This window comes from Diadema setosum, chromosome 15, assembly GCF_964275005.1.
Source record: "Diadema setosum chromosome 15, eeDiaSeto1, whole genome shotgun sequence".
Lineage (NCBI taxonomy): Eukaryota > Metazoa > Echinodermata > Echinoidea > Diadematoida > Diadematidae > Diadema > Diadema setosum.
This window is the reverse complement of record NC_092699.1, coordinates 1,474,607-1,492,598: the sequence shown is the minus strand read 5'-3', so window position 1 is coordinate 1,492,598 and position 17,992 is coordinate 1,474,607. Positions and strand designations below refer to the sequence as shown.

At 37.9% G+C, this 17,992-nt stretch overlaps 1 protein-coding gene across 1 annotated transcript; it reads left to right on the top strand.

The window, feature by feature from the left end:
• Window positions 1-1,962: 1,962 nt before the first annotated feature.
• LOC140238928 (large subunit GTPase 1 homolog) lies at window positions 1,963-15,374 on the top strand. The gene is made up of 13 exons (XM_072318826.1): window positions 1,963-2,083; window positions 2,676-2,802; window positions 3,523-3,643; window positions 4,736-4,822; window positions 5,345-5,492; window positions 6,325-6,495; window positions 7,306-7,989; window positions 8,922-9,023; window positions 10,233-10,376; window positions 11,555-11,678; window positions 12,428-12,507; window positions 13,679-13,831; window positions 15,159-15,374. The coding sequence occupies exons 1-13, from the start codon at window positions 1,985-1,987 to the stop codon at window positions 15,372-15,374; spliced, it is 2,256 nt and encodes a 751-aa protein (XP_072174927.1). The 5' UTR covers window positions 1,963-1,984.
• The last annotated feature ends 2,618 nt before the right edge of the window (window positions 15,375-17,992 follow it).

Below are 17,992 nucleotides of genomic sequence, written 5' to 3'. Positions count from 1 at the left end.
AGAGGATAGGGGGAGGGAAGGGGGATCCACGACCGGAACGTCAATGATCAGTATTCTCTCTCGCATGCTAGGCCCTATCAGATGCAATCTACAACTCTAGTTAATAGGTTTTGAGAAAAATTAAAAGAAAACAAAACATTGATAGACTTAGGTCAGGTTGATCAAATCCGAGTATAAAACTAAAAAAGAAAAGAAAAAAAAGGTTGTGACATTTTGTTTTACATAACAGAAAACCTGTGATATTGGTCCCATTGATTTACACACAAATATTCACCATTTTCAAATGAAATCAAATGAAATGAAAAATAAAAAATTGGATCTCTCACACAATCCATTTTCTGAAAAGTCCCATGTGACAAACTCCATGAATGTTGGCTCTTATCCTTATAGGCCCGGTTTAGAGAAAGTTTCCTAGCAAACTATTATAGCAATGACTATAGGCGAAGACTGAAGCCCCTCTTAAATGTTATGCACTTAGGTCCTAACGACTATTGCACGGACTAGTATTTAACTTTCTGAAATAAAGTTTGTGATCAATTGAATCCTGAAAATGATAGTACCGATGCTACACTTTAACTTGAAAAAGACAAATTGTAAGTACATGTAGGTCCTACACACACACACACACACACAATATATATATATATATATATATATATATATATATATATATATATATATATATATATATCCAGCAATCGTATTGAAGTCCTGGTTTCATGTAAGCCTAATACATCAAAGAAAATGTCTTTAAAATGAGCAGAAAAAAAATATGCGAAATTATTTTTAATGTACAAGTCAACTAATTACAATCAGATGACTGAAAATAGTTTGCCTTATTTTGAGATTATAGTGATGAAGTAATGAGGTATATATATAATATAATCAAATGAAGGTGAAGAAAGAACTTGCGGAATCTAAAAACAAAGTAATATAGGCCCTCCCCATCCACATCAACCCCAACTCTAAATACTATCCATTCCCACATAAAGGGATGGTACAGTATTGGTGGAGATGAGAATTGGGCTTTTAACTTTTTGCGAGATACCGAGAAAACACTATATGATATAGTACAGAGCATACCATTTTGAGCGGTATTCAATGTTTATTTGATGAAAATCGGGTTTGGAATGACTGAAACATCCAAAAACAAAGTGAAACAAAGCGATTGTAATTAAGTGTAGGTCCCACACTTTATTAGAATAGCTCTTTTTTGGATATCTCAGCCATTTCAAAACCAATTTTCATCAAATAAACATTGAATTCCTCATAGAATAACATGCTCTTTCATATTTCATAAGAGGTTTCTCATTATCTCACCAAAAATGTGAGAAACCTGAAATTAGGTCTTAACCAAAACTATACGATCCCTATACACAAGGCTTTTTTTCTCTCAATATTTTCTTTCTATTTCCATTCCATTCATTTCATTGATGTATATCCCACTTGTACATATGTGAAAACAAGTACAAGTACATAAAACATATTTTCCTCTTGTCGAAGGAAACAAACAGAATGCCTTTTAACTTTACTTCAAAGTCTCTTTGAAGTAAAGAATTAAGAAGAAGAAGATGATGAGTTCGAGTCATCGAAAGAACACTGAAGTACCGATTCAGTGGCTGAAGCCCCGCGCTCGAACGTCACACGTGTATGGCAATGTAACAGCATTTCCACCTACGCCCTTACTACTAGTACATTGTACTTGTACACACGTGCACGCCGTATCCCACGCGTACGCGTGTGCGTATTGTGCCGGTGATGCCGTGCATGGCCATTGTGAGTGGGTTACGCAATTTCGCCCGAGTAGAAGCAATCTCACATCGACTAGCCATAGTCCCATGCATTGAGTTACGTATAATCTTCTCATAATATTGGAGTTTGCTTTGTTGGTGACACATTCTTCACCTTGTGCAACTGCAGTATAGAAACTCTAGAATCTAGTCGCCACCATCTAAAGAAGTGCGTGTTAATCCATATTTGTGCAATGGGGAAGAAGAAGGGGAATCAAACGTCCAGTTTGGGTAAAGGAATCATTAAGGAGCGGAGCAAAAATTCGAAAAGCAGCAAAGTTTATGACTCGTGGGTGAGTAAATTTAAGTTTGTAATTTCTATGACTGGACAAATGTTAGAAATCCTTGGAAATCTGTTTAGATCTAGTAAGGGTTGCCTACACTAAGTCACTACAAATGTTTCCTAGCTACATCTTACCAAGGAGTTAATAGACACGTGTCTGATATTGCGACACTGATAACACAGAAAGCTACTTCAGACATCAGTCATCAAAGAACGACAAGGAAAATAATTTAATTGTGTGTTGTTGTTTTTTTATGGATGAGGCTGGCTATATATACAAGTATTGAGTAGAACACAACTAGAAGTCTTGAACCCAGGCCTATATTATGGAATATAGCTATGTCAGACATCACTGCTCTCACTCAGATTTATAATTTTACCGCTCATTGATTTAATTCTCTTGCTGTTTAGTGTTATGCATATGTTGAATCAGGGGCGTATCTAGGAATTCCATAAAGGGGAAAGGGGTGCACGTACCCCCCCCCCCCCCATTTTTATTTTTATTTTTTTAAACCAAAAAATAAAGAGGGGGTGCCTATGATGTGCCCCCCCCCCCCCCCCAGTTGCAAAATTTTAAATTCCTTTTATTTCCTCTTCTTTAGTTGCACACCAGTGAGCTTAATGATGGATACGACTGGAACAGAATCAACCTCCGCTCCGTCACAGAGCAGAGTAACCTGGATGACTTCCTCACCACTGCTGAGCTTGCGGGAACAGAGTTCACTGCTGGTTTGTTGACTGGAATAACTGTTTTTTTCTCCCCACTCCAGCTCCTGTCATAGCAGCTTGGTCTTACCCCTTTGCTTCTAATCAAACAGTAGAAATGGGCACATGTACAATAAGAAGAATTTGGGTGCTGTAGTTTGTTTAATATCTGTTTCCACATAGTCAAATGAAAACTGATTTTCTGATTTTAATTTTCACTGAGCTTTAACATGTTTCTAGGGATTTTACCTGTAGAGTAAAGTCATGCAAACAAATGTTGTTAATGAAAGATGTGCATTATATATATATTAGTTTTGCAACGTAGTATGATGATGCAGAAGGGTGCATCAAATTTCAGCACTGAAAATATACAATAGGCAAACGAAAATAACTATTTCATAGTGTTCATCTGTGGAGATTGTTATTTTTCCATTAATTTTGGCAGAGCAGTCATTATTGTAATCAGGGATTTGTGGTTGTCATTGTCACAGTTATGCCTTATTAGAGATCAACATTCAAACCTTGGGTTCATGCAAACTTATCACATGGGTTTACACATTATGGCAGGTGTATCATGAGTAACGAAATATCAGCTTCTACTCTTGCTTGTATTTGACAGATATGTTTGAAATGTATTGAATAATGTGTATGAACTGCTGAGAAAGGGAAAATTTTGTTTCTTGTTTTTTTCCTACACTAGCTTCGATTTATTGTTTTGTTTTTCATTTTTGTTTGTCTTTTCAGAGAGACTAAATGTGAAGGTGATTGACCCCGGCCAGCATACGGGTTTGCCAACGGCTGCTGAGACGATAGCGATCACTGAAGCGCAGAAAGAAAACATTCAATGTTTGCAGATCCCCAGACGGTAAGACATCCTGAAGTGAAGTAAAAACAGTATTACAAAATAAACTGTTGTTGCCTATTGTAGCCCATGTCTTGCATGAACAGAAGACTTCATAAAAAATACAAATGTAACATGTTTCATCTCAACAATCCTGATAAAGAGCTCTTTCATCAGCTGTTGTCCAGTAAGTTTCTTTTTATGTTGTTGTTTTCTGAGCCTCGGGAGACTAGTCAAATTCAAAATTATTCTTCTGTTTGTGATTGTGGGAAATGGCAGGAAGAATTCAAGAAGGCCCATCTCTGGGTAAACTGTATGGGATTTAAAAAGATATGTTTATACAACACCTATTTAGAATGTAGCTATCCGATTGGTCGATTGCCCATCACGTGACATTTAGGGAAACGTTCTATTGCACGCTCTGGCTGTCTCAGCCGTGCAATTTTGGTTCGACCAAATTGTTCTATTGCACGCGCTCTGATGTCACAATAAACAAACATGTGCCGCGCTCACTCAACAATTACAAGCGCGCTTATAAGCGCGCTTACAAGCGCGTACTTTTGTCACTCATTTTTGTAAACAACTTCGTTTCGCATGTACGTAAGGAGTACGTACGTACACATGTAGTGTTATACAGTGACTGCGACCGTGAGGCTACTCATTCGTCTTTCACGGAAAATGGTTGCCTTTCTGTGCTAAATTCAAGAATCTGTGAGTACCAAATCTGTTGACGTTCGAGGTGTTGTATAAAACAAATAGTGTATGGTCTTTACTCGTGCAATGGAACCAGATTTCGCACTCGGTGAAAGATGAGGCGCACTATTCAACTCGGCTTCGCCTCGTTGAATAGAGCGCCTCTATCTTTCACCTCGTGCGAAATCTTGTACCATTGCACTCGTGACCATTCACTATTTGTATAATATTCAACGTCCAAACCTGTGGTAGAGATTATGTGCTGTCATATTATGTTAAGCATGGTGCTGTTAACATAGTAAACGGGCACAACAGTAAATGAAGTGTTTATCACCATACATATTTTCAGATTTTCACAGAGGAATTTTTAAAACAGAGAGCTTTCTAAAGTGTGTAGTGGTTTTACCAAACCTTTTTTTCTAGACCAAAATGGGATTCCTCCACCACAGCTGAACAATTGAACCAACGGGAGAAGGATTCATTCTTGGAGTGGCGGAGACAGCTGGCTGTGTGAGTAAAGTTTGTGTGCAAGCTTTGAAATTATGAAGAGATGTGGCATGATGTCATGATAAACAATGTGGAATTCATGTCATGAAATATGAAATGGGTTGAGGTTGATACCCTTCAAATTTACTAATTGAGTCAAAGCTGTTTGAAATGGTCCTTGTCAGCTTGATATATTTTTCTACACTGTTGGTGATTTTTTTCTTCCCTTTTTTGCATCTTCACAGGTTTGTAATGAAAACATGCATCATAACATTTTTAGATATTGAGAGGCTTTTTGTTTATCTTTAGTTCAGCCTCAGAAACTGTCCATGCATATTTTCATATATAAAAGCAAAACCAATTTGCTATGATGTAAATCCTATATTATATATTAAATTATTTTATAATGTGTAATGTATATTTTATTCTACTCTGCTAATCACTTGACAAAACAAGCAAACATGTTATGAGTCACAATCTGAAAGACTTTCTATGACATATCTTGATATTATGAGTGATGGAGTGTTTGTAATTTATATGTTTCAGGTTACAGGAGAAAGAACACATTGTGCTCACACCCTTTGAGAGGAATCTAGATTTCTGGAGACAACTCTGGCGAGTTATAGAAAGGAGCGATGTCATCGTCCAGATCGTTGACGCAAGGAATCCTCTACTCTTCCGATGCACCGATCTTGTAAGTTTGGCCAATTTTGTCATGAGAGCACTGTAGAGGGGTACATTGGCACAATCATCATATTTATGGCTTTTATGTAACGCCATTACGCTGCAATTAAATTGCGTCGTGTAGTGGTGGATATACTCAGATGTATATTAGTCATCAATTTGCATTACAAAGTTTGAAGTCTTCATTGTAAAGGTGCAAGGTAGATATGTTTCATTTGTGATAGAACTTATTGTATAGTATTTGGAATATGGTTCATTCCATTGGATTCCTTCCCCCCCCCCCCCCACCCAAAAAAAAAGAAAAAAAAAATCTTACGCTGTTCATGAAACACAAGTATGAGATATTTTATTACACACTGGAGATCAAATCATCTGTCAAAGAGTTTGGATCTAGTGAGTATATGTTGTGCCCTGCCAGCTTCATACCTTTTTCATTCTGTAATCTATAATAGTTTTGCTGTGAAATCAGTGTCTGTTTTCATACATAACGGGACGTCATATATATGTATGACATTTAAAACAAAATTTTGGGTCTTTAGTGTTAAAAACAATAATGCTTGAGTACTTTTACAAAGTTTGCCACACTTTTTTTCACTACATTTTCTTTAGAAAATTTTACTTTTACTCATGATTAGTCTATATTATTGATATGTCACAAAAGTTGCCCCAACCCAATAGACTGACCCATATCACACCCCACAGTTTGTATGCTTGATTTGTATTGTGTCAGTACTTCAGATATTAACAGTATTATTGCACTTGTCACAAAACAAGAGAAGAAAGTAATTTAATGGCTTTGAAATTTATGATAAAACCTATTACTGATTTATTTTTCTCCTCAGGAAAAGTATGTGAAGGAGGTTAGTGAGAACAAAGAAAATGTGATTTTGATCAGCAAAGCCGACCTTCTAACCTCCACCCAGAGGCAAGCATGGGCAGACTACTTCTCCGAGCAAGGCATCAGAGTAGCCTTCTGGTCTGCCGTCATGGAAACGGAGAGACTGGAGAAAAAGGTGAGATGCAAATGTTAGTGAGTAATGATAACAAAGGTTACTACTCAGTTTTTGTAAATTACTTGACTAAACTATCTTTTCTTTAAAAATAAAAAGTTATTTTTGACATATTGTCATGAGTTCCCACATTTTATTTTCTCTGCAACATGGTTTTACAGTCAGTTTATGTCTTTTGATAGTTATGTCTTTGCAACTGCTTGCCAATGTACTGTAAAATGACTAATGTTCACATTCATTTTAATTTTGCGAGAGCCAAGATTTGCAAAATTGAAATGCATGCGAAGGCTCTTGTCTACACTATATGCAGTGAATGCCAGAGGCACTTCACGAAAATTTCATGCCACTAAAATATCATGTTTTACAGTAGTACTTGACTGTTGCTAGTGAATATATAACTTTCTTATGAACTAAGATGCAGGATTTCCTAGGTAAGGTGTACCTAAGAAATCATAAAACTTGGTAGAAATTCAATATGGTCTCATTGTAGCAGGAAAGAGTGAGCAGGATAATTCTATATTTTCTTCTCAGGTACACAGCATCTTTTCAGATCAGATTTGGGAAAATTTCCTGCCAATAATCAACTGATACTTCAGTAATTTTCCAGTCAATCATCTCGTGTTTGTCAGCAACATCATTAACCAAGTACCATTTCAAAAGAAAAAAAAATACAATGTGCAATAATACCTTCCTCTTTCCTCTGCCTTCCATCTGCATCAAAATTGCTTTTACAGTCCCATGTCTTGATAGAGATTGCTAACTTTTGCCCAACGATACTATCCATTTTGATGACTCTTCTTTTTTCCTTAACAGGAGGCAGAATTGACAGGTAATGTGACAGCTGAAGGGAATGATGAAAGTGGTGATGAAGATAATGAAGATGATGATGATGATGGAGGAAATTATGAGGAGGAGGAGGAGGAGGAGGATGTTGATGATGACAATGAACAGGAAGAAGATGAGGGAGGTGAGGCCACAGCAGGTGAAGGCAGCACAGCTAGTCTGACCAGGTTAGCCGACGATCTGAACATCTCCAGCAATAACAGGCCTTCAGAGCCAAGGACTCGGGCAGAATCGAGTGAAACTTTGCCTTCCTGCGGTGCAATTGGAGGTGGTGATGCGGAGCAGCAGCATGGAGGATACAGTGATGTTGATGCATCACTACTCAGCCGCGATAATGAGAGGGACACTACAAGTGATGATCATGGGAGTGAAAGTACTTCGGCAAGGACAATACCCCCAGTGGGAGAAAGTTGTCAATCAAACTCTCAAACTGAGTCAAGTAATGTCTATGATGGCGGTGATAATACCTCCAGGGCAGGTGGGTCAGTAGAAGCATCCAGGGAGGGAAGCCAAATAGATCCCACCCAAAGTTTGACGCTGTCTCCGGTTTCCAATGCATCACACCTCCTAACAGGTGAAGAGCTGCTGGAGTTCTTGAAGGAAATCCATGCTGGAAGGCCAAAGGTCAATGATGCTATGACAACTATCGGCATGGTGAGCAACCTGTATTTTCCAGTGTTATAGATATAATCAGTTATGGATTTACTCTTTTGTAACATTTTACGTGGGGACTGCTTTATGAAGAAGAACAGCTGTTGTATCATTTTATTATGAATGAATGTTAGGTGCTACCTTCTGATTAATAAGAGTGGTTGCTGTTGGCATGAAAATAATGATGAAGGAGATATTTAAAGGTGATAATGACAAAAAGTGCATTGGCATCACTGCACTGATATGATATGAGCAAAATTTTCTCTGCATAATGAAATAGTGTGGATGCTGTTTTACTGCAGTTTTGTTATGACAGTTTACCTGATTTGCAAACTTACGAAAAAACCTCTCCTTTTCCCATGACGAATCCACGTACCAACATTAGAACTCTTTGCTTCTTGGAGTATTTTTGGCATTCCATATTACATATGTTATACATGTATGACTCGTATTTGTGCAGTGGTGCTCAATTTGACAAGTATTCCAACTAAACAAGTGATTTCTGTGATCAGCTTCTAATCTGTCTCAAATTCTTTTATGCGTTGGATGATGTGTTTGTTTCTATTTGACATGACCTCTCAGGAAGCATTTAATTGCTAATGATTAAGTTACCACAGGACCAACAGTTTTCAGTCATGCCTCCCCTAGGGTCACAATGGATGATGCCAGCAGACTCAAGCCAAATACCTGGTACCTCATGATGTAGAGACCTTGGCCGAGACAGGGAGACAAATTGAAGAAACTCCCACCTGAACCTTCACCCCTCTGAATAGCATCTTTCTTTCATTTGATAGACCTTGGTCTTATCCACCAAGTCTCCTTGACTCCTTGCTCCAGTCAAAATGTTTCATCATGATCAAATAACATTTTAACTGATATTTCCATCTATTCTTTGATGTCAGGGTGTGATTGATATAAGTTTGATCTTGTGACAGGTTGGTTACCCTAACGTGGGAAAGAGTTCAACCATCAACGCTCTCCTTAGGGAGAAGAAAGTTCCAGTCTCAGCAACTCCAGGAAGGACAAAACACTTTCAGGTGAGTATAGTACAGTGTAGACTGTCAGACATAAACATCTGAATTCTGTAAAAGTGGAAAGTTTCACGATATGTGCAACATTGTTTTAGCGTAAAATTAAAAACATGCAAATTTTGTGCATGTGATATGTGATATTATTTCATATCTTTGATTTCATGGCAGGTATATCGTAGATCGATAACTACTATATATGTTTTTGTATCATTCTTTAAGTTTGCTATTCCTTCAGTGTAAGTGAATTTGCTGTCATAGTGCAGGCAAGTTACCATTTTCTGTAGTATGTGCTGCCTAAGCCCTCAACTGCCGTGTCAGCAGTGAGCTGTTTCAAACACTCACTCAATTGGCTTGACTGACCATAAAATTAAAAACAGGTGACATTCATCCTTTCCAGCCTTTCACAAAAATTTACTCATAGTGAAAATCTCCACTCTTATTTGCAGTGATGGTTTATTGAGAAAATTAATGATATCACCTCATATGCGGCTTTATTGCAAAATGTTTGTATGGTAGGGTGTGTTGTGATACATGAAAATGTATCAAATATGATCATTCAAAAAAAATTTCTTTTAGTCACTGCTTCCAATGTTAAAAATAGTGTCTTTTACAGTAGAAAAAGGACTGTCCCTCACTGAATCAGTGTTGCAACATTTCTCTTGAGGCAAAAACTTCTTACAGCCAAAAGACGTCGGAAATGTTTGGAGTAAGTGAGAATGAAATTTCCTTAGTCCTGAAATTGAAATGTTTTCGTAGGTAAACATTTCTATATCACTATGGTAACATGGAAATACTTCAAAGGTTAGTTAATTTATGTTGTAATGTAATGAAAAAACTAGAGCTGCTATTGAAAACTCACCAAACTTTTGTCAGTTCTCATAGTCTTGTAGTCTGTGGGTATCATAGAAATAGTGGACAGTAGCTCTTCTAGTTTGAGCTTTTGTTGTCTGTGACTTGAAATGAAGCTGTTATTCAGTTTGGTTCATTTAAGTTAAGGTTCTGATTTGATGGATGATATTCCATTCATATCACACCAAAAACTACAAATCATATGACATCCTGAAACCCTGTAACAGGTTATACCTATCATGCATAGTGAATATGTTGTTTGTATGATCTGATACATTCATCAGAAGATACAATATTTCTCACGACTTCCTTTTTTTCTTCAGTCAGCATTTATCTGACCTACAATGCCATGTATCCCCCATGCAGACATTGTTTGTGGAACCAACACTGTGCCTGTGTGACTGCCCTGGTCTAGTAATGCCTTCCTTTGTGACCACCAAAGCAGACATGTACCTCAACGGAATCCTCCCCATTGACCAGATGAGGGACTTCACTGCTCCCGTCTCTCTAATATCCTTCTCATTGTATTACCTTATACTTGGTAGTGGTTTTCTTTGTCTCATTCTCCATCTGACAAGATGGCTGGATAGTCCATATTCAGCTGTCTTCCATGGAATCCATTTGTAAATTATTTGGGTGGACCACCTCACCAGATTATGCACCCTGCTCTTTGCGATGAATGAATGAAGTAGGATTTTTTACATGCATGGGTTGTGACTCTCTCACACAGGGGACCTCCATGTTATGTCCTATCCGATGGACAAAGTACTTTGCATCAACTGGAGGGACCACATGATAACACACAACATTGCTCAGTAAGACCCACTTGGATTCAAACCCGCACCCGAGCCTGAGCCATTTGATTAAATATTCATGGTTGCAGGCAGCTTGTGTCATTGCTAATGTTATGATGAAAGATGATCTATGTAATGCAGTGCAATAACTATTGAGCTTCAAATAGACCTGTAGGGTGTGTGTATGATAACATGGTTCCCATGGTATTTGTTGTACTGTGCAGATCTGTTGATTACTGTAAAACACAATATTTTCGCGGCTTGAAATTCTTGTGAATTGGAGCCGACGCCCTTTTTCGCGGCATGAAATTTTCAAGAGTTGCCTGTAAACATTCCATGCGTATAGTGTAGACAAGAACTTTCACATGCATTTTAATTTCGTGAATCTTTGCTCTCGCAAAATTTGCGAAATTAAAATGCACGCGAACATTCCTCGTTTTACAGTAGTTTATTTGGTGCTTGTCTACTAGGATAGAATAATGGGCAGATTTTTAAAACTCATAATTTTTCTCCACTTTGTTAATCAGATTGTAAAGGCCTTTAACCCATACTTTTAAGGCAGTGTATCATTATTTGCCTGCTAGAAAGACATTTCATATCCTACAGTCTGTGCTGTTGAACCCTTCTGCTTCTTAATCTTTATTCTCCTTAGTAATGTTCATTCTGCCATTCATTTGTCTCTTCATCCAGTTTTCAAAGAGCCTAGTTTTCAAATTGTCAAGATTTAGCACATATTTGCTCTTGTATCAATGATATACCGGTACATAGTACAGTGTATAAGGAGTCATTCTAGCTACACAGAAAATATGAAGAGATGCACTCTACATGTACAAGTTTTGTATGTAGAAGGCAAGACAGCTCATTTTTCTTCCTTGACTGTCCATTGATGTCCACCTTTGTGCCCGGATGCCAAGGGAAGTCCTGGAACTGACCTATGGGATGAACCTGATCAAACCCCAAGCTGGAGAAGACCCAGACAGACCTCCTACAGCCCTGGAATTCCTCAATGCTCACGCCTGTAAGTAATATCTCTTAGTCTGCCAATCCACTGAGATATGGTTCTCCAAGCTATTTCACTGGTTTTTGATTTCACAAAAGCTTTGCCATAATGTTAATGAAAAATAAAACTTTCACCGTATTCTTCCGTCACCTTTGCAATTTTGCACAGGTGAGAGTGCGATAGTGGAGATGCAAAGCACTCGAGGGTATTCACATTGATGAAACATGCATGAGGCGCAGTTGTGTACATGTTTTGCGTCATTCTGAATACCCCAGAGTGAGCTACAGTACATCTCTGCTAACAACACAATCTAAAACCTGTGCATATTTGTTTTATAAAATGGGTCCATGAACTCTTTCTCATTTACCTTTATGGTTGAATACCAGTCAGTTAGATTTAAAAAACTTGCTCAAAAGTGAAGATGTCCGATGACCTGTTCCAAACAGATCAAAATAGCAGAGCTGCCAAGTCTCCCTGATTCTGTAGGAGTATTCCTGAAAATGTCAAAATCTGTTCATGTCTAAATAAGAGAATATTAAAATCTTCCTGATTTGGGAATTATTTTCGCCCATTGGAATGCATGTAACACACAGATATCTCCCTGATTTGGATCTAAGGGGAATGTTGGCAGACCTGAAATAGATGTGAAAGATGTTTCCCTCTCTAGTTTTCTTGAAAGATTAAAAAAAAAAAAAAACAGTTCTTAACAAGAGATTATTATTATTTATTATTTTGTTTGGTGGTTTTTTTTTTCTGTCTCTTGTCAGACGTTCGAGGATTCATGACACACAAGGGAGTACCAGACTGTTTCCGCTCAGCAAGAATTGTTCTAAAGGATTATGTGAATGTGAGTTCATCATCTTGGTCTGAATTTTTTTTCTTATTCACAGAAGCATGCTTGTCTGCTTCCTTCATATCGTTTCATTTGTCATACTTGGTTTTCTTTCTCAAGCTGTTTTAACAGTAACTGTGTGCTAGTCAAATTAAGTGAAGTAGATGTCAGGTTTAATCCAGGATCGCCATTTCGACGGAGTAGACTTATCCTTGCACTGGGGTTCAGATGCTGTCTAGGGGGTTCTAGTTTCCAGTCTATGTGTTGTAATAATGTGTGAATTTCAGTAAGTAGTTTTGTCAACTGTTTTGTGAATATGTCATGTAAAAAGAAATCCAGCAGACAGGAGTCTCCTATCGTAGTGTAGTAGAGTATAGTATACAGCAGCTGAGCTATAGAAATGTACCTTTATGAAGTAATGCAATTGGTGGAGTGTCTACTCTTGTGACTGTGTGGATGCGTGATAACAGCACATCTTATATCCCAGTTGTAAACCTGAAATACATTTGTAATCCCTGGAATTTATCAGAGAATGCATTCCCCCATTTTCTGTTTGTTTGATACAATGTGTTTGTGAAAGATACCGCATGCAAACACATGTAAATTTCAAAGTCAGCTTACAAACTCCGTTTTGATGCAAAATGTTGTCTTATCAAATCATTGATGTTTTTTTTTTTTTTATTACATTGAGAAATCTTCTTTCAAATACACTTTTCTCTAAGTTGATTTGTTTCATCATGCAGGATTTTTTAGCAAACTTTTGAATTCTTGGTTTGTTTGCTAATTGTGGCTGTTGTTGTTTAAGTTGAAATCCTGTCACTGCGTTGCCGTGATTTAGCATTCATGATTTTCAGCAAATTTTTCGCACTGTGTCTTTCATTTTTGTCTCCCATATTTGCCAGAATTGACAATTATGCTTGGGCTGTAATTCTATTCTGTCTAGATATTGTAAGACATTGTTACAAGGAAAAACCCAAGAATTGACATGAATTATTGTGCAGTGGATTTCATCTGAGTTTGCTTCTTATTCTAAGTGAAATTGGAGCCAAGTAATATAGCAAGAAAGATACATTGTGTGCAGTCACATTCTTACAAAGCTGAGATTCCACACAGTCAGCAATCCATTACATGAAGTAGTCTTCTGATTCTCCTTTATGATGACCTTACATGACCTTTGAACTTTTAGGGGAAACTCCTGTATCGTGTGCCTCCCCCTGATGTAAGCCCAGAGGAATTTGAGTCCATTCATTTCCCTAGCGAGGAGGTCGGAGAGGTCAAGGCAGGGTCGCGACCCAAGAAGTCTGCCAACAAGCCTATGATAACTGAAGGGGGTCAGACAGTAAGTCTTCTTCTTTAATCTAATTAGTCAGGATGATAATCTTCCCACCATGAATATTTTTCCTTGCACAGGGCCTTCAATGTGCTCAAAACTGAGCAGCAAAGTTGGTTTTTCTGGCCAAGAAGTGTGACCATGCCCCTCTCCTCCTTCAGCAATAAGCCAGTTCACAGTTAGCACTAGTCTGCAATGACCTCTCCAACCACAGACTTTGCAATACATAGAATAGTCTTCAAGAAGAGCAGTTGAAAACAGCAATGAAGGAAGTGTTAATTTTCATGTCAGTGCTGCATGAATGACTTTTGTTAAACTTGCTGAAAAGAATGCACATTCACCTGTAAATACCAATCTACACCTGGTTCATTTACAACGCAGTTGTCAAGAAGCCCTATCTAGGTTTTGAATACCACAATTGTAAATCCATTTCAAGAGAAGGTTTGCAATGACCTTTATCTGCACATGCTCAGATTGTAACTGTGAACTGGCTTATTACACTGGCTCCCTGTGCAAAAGCAAATCACATACACATTTCTATCAGTCACTGACAAATGTCTCCAGAATTGTACTCCAAAGTTACCGTAAGGAACTAATTTCAGGCTATCAGTCTGAAAGACAAGGAATGCGGTCTACCACAGACCAAACCCTGCTATTTATCCCCAGGACTCATACCCTTACAGGAGATAAATCCTTCTCAGCTGATTCCCCAGGCCTATGGAATCAGCTCCCTAGAGCATCGGAGAATCACCGTCTCTGATGGATTTTCAAGGATTTTTCTTTTTATCGATTGATCAATTATATGTGTTTTGTACTTTTAATTTGTAATCACCTCCCTTCATTCAAGTTTTATATCATTTTGTGAAGCAAGCTATATATGCTCACTTGTTGTAAAAGAGATACATGTACAGTGTATAATGTACAAATGTTGTATTACATTGTACTGTATTGTACTTCCCTATTTCTTGAAACCTAATGCCACTTCATTTGTCCCAGGGATTGTGTTAAAACAAGAGTCCATCATCTTTCACATTTATGTAATTCAGTCTAGTTAAACTTTGCCATTATTTAAGTTTTAAACCCAGTCTGCTGTATTCTCCTTCAAAGAGACCATCATAGTGAAGAGTGTCAGGATGATTTGATCCCAAATAAACATTTATTTGTAGGATTTGTTCTAATCGGCAGAGAAAGCTTGCCAGTGGATATGCCAGTTGTCAAAAAGAGCTTGCAGTCAATTATATACCAAAACATATGTGCAGATTATTATGATTCCATAAATGAAATCATTGTATGTCATCATATTTGTTTGTTGTTTTCTTCTTCTTCTTTTTTGTAGGTGAAGAAATCACCAGAGAAGAAAGTTGATGAGAGCTTCTTTAGCAAACCCAGTGTAGCCCATACCAAGGCCCTGCCTCCAGGTAGGGGGATGGCTGGGGTACAACCTGCCCCTGGGATGGCTGGGGTGGGGGTCATGGGGAAACCTTGGAAGAAACAGAAACGTGGTAAGAAGGAGAAGTTGAGGAGAGTCTATGGACATCTGGATGAGAAATAAAGCAGCCAGGTCAAAGGTCAATGTCGTATCTTTTGTTTTGGAAAAGAAAGACTTATCATGAAAGAAAACAATGAAAACTACCATGTACATGGACAAAGTGAATATCATGATTTTGTATTCTCTCTGCAACAATGTTTGTCTTTAAAGCAGAATCATGTTTTATTCTAGTTTTTTGTTTTTTGTTTTTGTTTTTTGTTTTTTTGTTTTTAGTATATGCTTATTATTGTGACAATAATTGAAAGTGTCCCATTTCCAGTGAAAGTATATTTATATAACATTGTCGTCAGAATAGAGAAAGTAGTAATTTCCAACAAGTCAGCATTGTATGATTTCTTGGGTACAATGATTGTAATGTTTGATATTCTGCCAAAATAAGCCAGTTCGGAAAGAGCTCATGTGTACATGGGTACAATTTAAATGACCTTTCATTTTTCTCAGTTGGTTGGGCTCTTCACTCAAATCAAAGCGACGTAATGCATCAACTTGCCCAAAATAGCAATTTATGGAACTCGTATTCAAATAAAGACTGAACATGTGTAGATCGAGTGACTACAATAGTTCGTCATTCAACGCATTTGGAAGCATCTATTTCATTGTGCTGTTTTGGATACATTAACAAACTTTTTCTGTTAGCATTGCCAAATACCAGACTTACTGTCAGGTAGATTTACTGGTAGGCACCGTAAATAAGGATTGCATGAATAATTTTTGCATCATAGATGCTAATCTCAGTGAATTTTAAGACCAACCTGTCTCTCAATACAAATGACCTTTTTCTGCTCATGCTCAAACTGGAACCCTGAAGTGGCGTATAGAATTATCAAACTGTCAGCCGATGTTGTAGAGGTATAGATGCTGTATAAAGCCAAGTTCATAGTAAGCCAGATTGAAGTTCCAATTTGTGCGTGAGTAGAAAATGGTCATTTGTACTAGCAGGCATGTTGGGTTTTGAATTCACACAGATAAGCATCTGTGATATATGTATTGTTTATGTAATCCATATGAAGCAGCCGAGAGGCAGCTGGGTTGGTTGAGGTTCTTAACAAAAGAAGAAAGGAGGAGATACAGCTAGATGGTGGGTTGTGTAGGCACAATCAGCAACAGTGATGAGTTAGCTGATGCTGCTCTGGCCACACATTGTCTTTTCCTTGTAGTTCTTTACTCTTTCACTCTTGAGTAGGGGTGAGAGAAAATTTCTCAGAGAGACTCCTCATTTATCAACAGGTAAACAGGGATATGTTTCAAGTGGTACATTGATTGTATAACCCCCCCCCCCCCCAAAAAAAAAAAAAAAGAAAGAAAGAAAGAAAATGGGAGGGGGCATATTTTTTTGTGGGGTTTACCTCCTCCCCCTACTAAAAATAGTGTCTTTCATGACATTAAGAAACATATGTGGTATAACCATAGATATATTGATTCTGTAGCTGTGTGCATAATAAACACTTCAGTACCCTTATAAAGATGATGAACTTAGTAAATTAAAGGATATATCCTTTAACGAGTGTTTCTGTATAAATATATCACAATCATAATCATTAAATGTTGACGATCTGTCCTCCACAATTTTTGCATTAATCCCATTCCTAGACTGTTACTACAATAACAGGGTGTGCACATATTTTGTTATCTAGTATAGGTCTTCCAATCTATCTTAGATTGATTGGTTACTAATGATACATTATATATCATCAATGGCATTCTTTTTTACGAAACACTTAAAACAAATAGGGGATCAGAATCAAATTATGGAATGTAACTTCCAGTATGTTATGTAAGACTGCTTATCTCAACAAGAGAAAAGCTTTATCTTCCTGAACCGTTATCTCATTTCAAACCCTGCACACAGTTTGCTTCTATTTCTCTCTGTAACTATCCCTTCTTGTTTATCATCAAAAACACTGAGTATCTGTCTGTGGCAAATTGTATGTGTCTGTGTTGATGAAATTAACTCATCCTCATCAGAACTGTTCTATCACTTGTCACGGAGGGTCTAGTTTGTCATCTTGATGTGGCTCACTGAACCTCAGGCCAGGTTTCGTGCAGGTTTCTGGAGATGCCACCGCGCAGTGAAAGGGTGATGTGCAATGCTCACAGACATCTCCTGAGTGCAGCAGACATCATGGAAAGATCGTGATGGGATCTGGCCTGGAGGGCTGTGGTGATGGTGATAAAAACTATTCGGCCCACTGGAACTCATTCTCATTGGAGGATGTAGTAGGGCAGGACTAGGGAAGAGTGGGAAAGATTGTAGTTTGTTGGAATAAAGCAAATAATCCTTGAAATGTTCTGTTACTGCCCATTTTAGAGCCAGAAATTCTAATTTATCCAAATGCAGGTGATAGTTCTTCTTGGCAGGGGACAAGGTCCTGGAACCAAACCCGATCACGCAAATCTTTCTATCTTGTTCCTGGGTCAGGACTGCACTTAGCCCCTCCTGCAACGTGTCCGTGAAAAGTGTAAATGATCTGTTAAAATCTGGGCATGCCATGATTAGGGGTGATGTTAGTTGATCAGTGAGATTATCCATTATCATTTGATGGTCATTTGTCCATGTGATAGGCTGACTTGATGGGACTAGATGTTTCTTTGCCTGTGTTTTTTCCTGGTTTTGGGGTTGC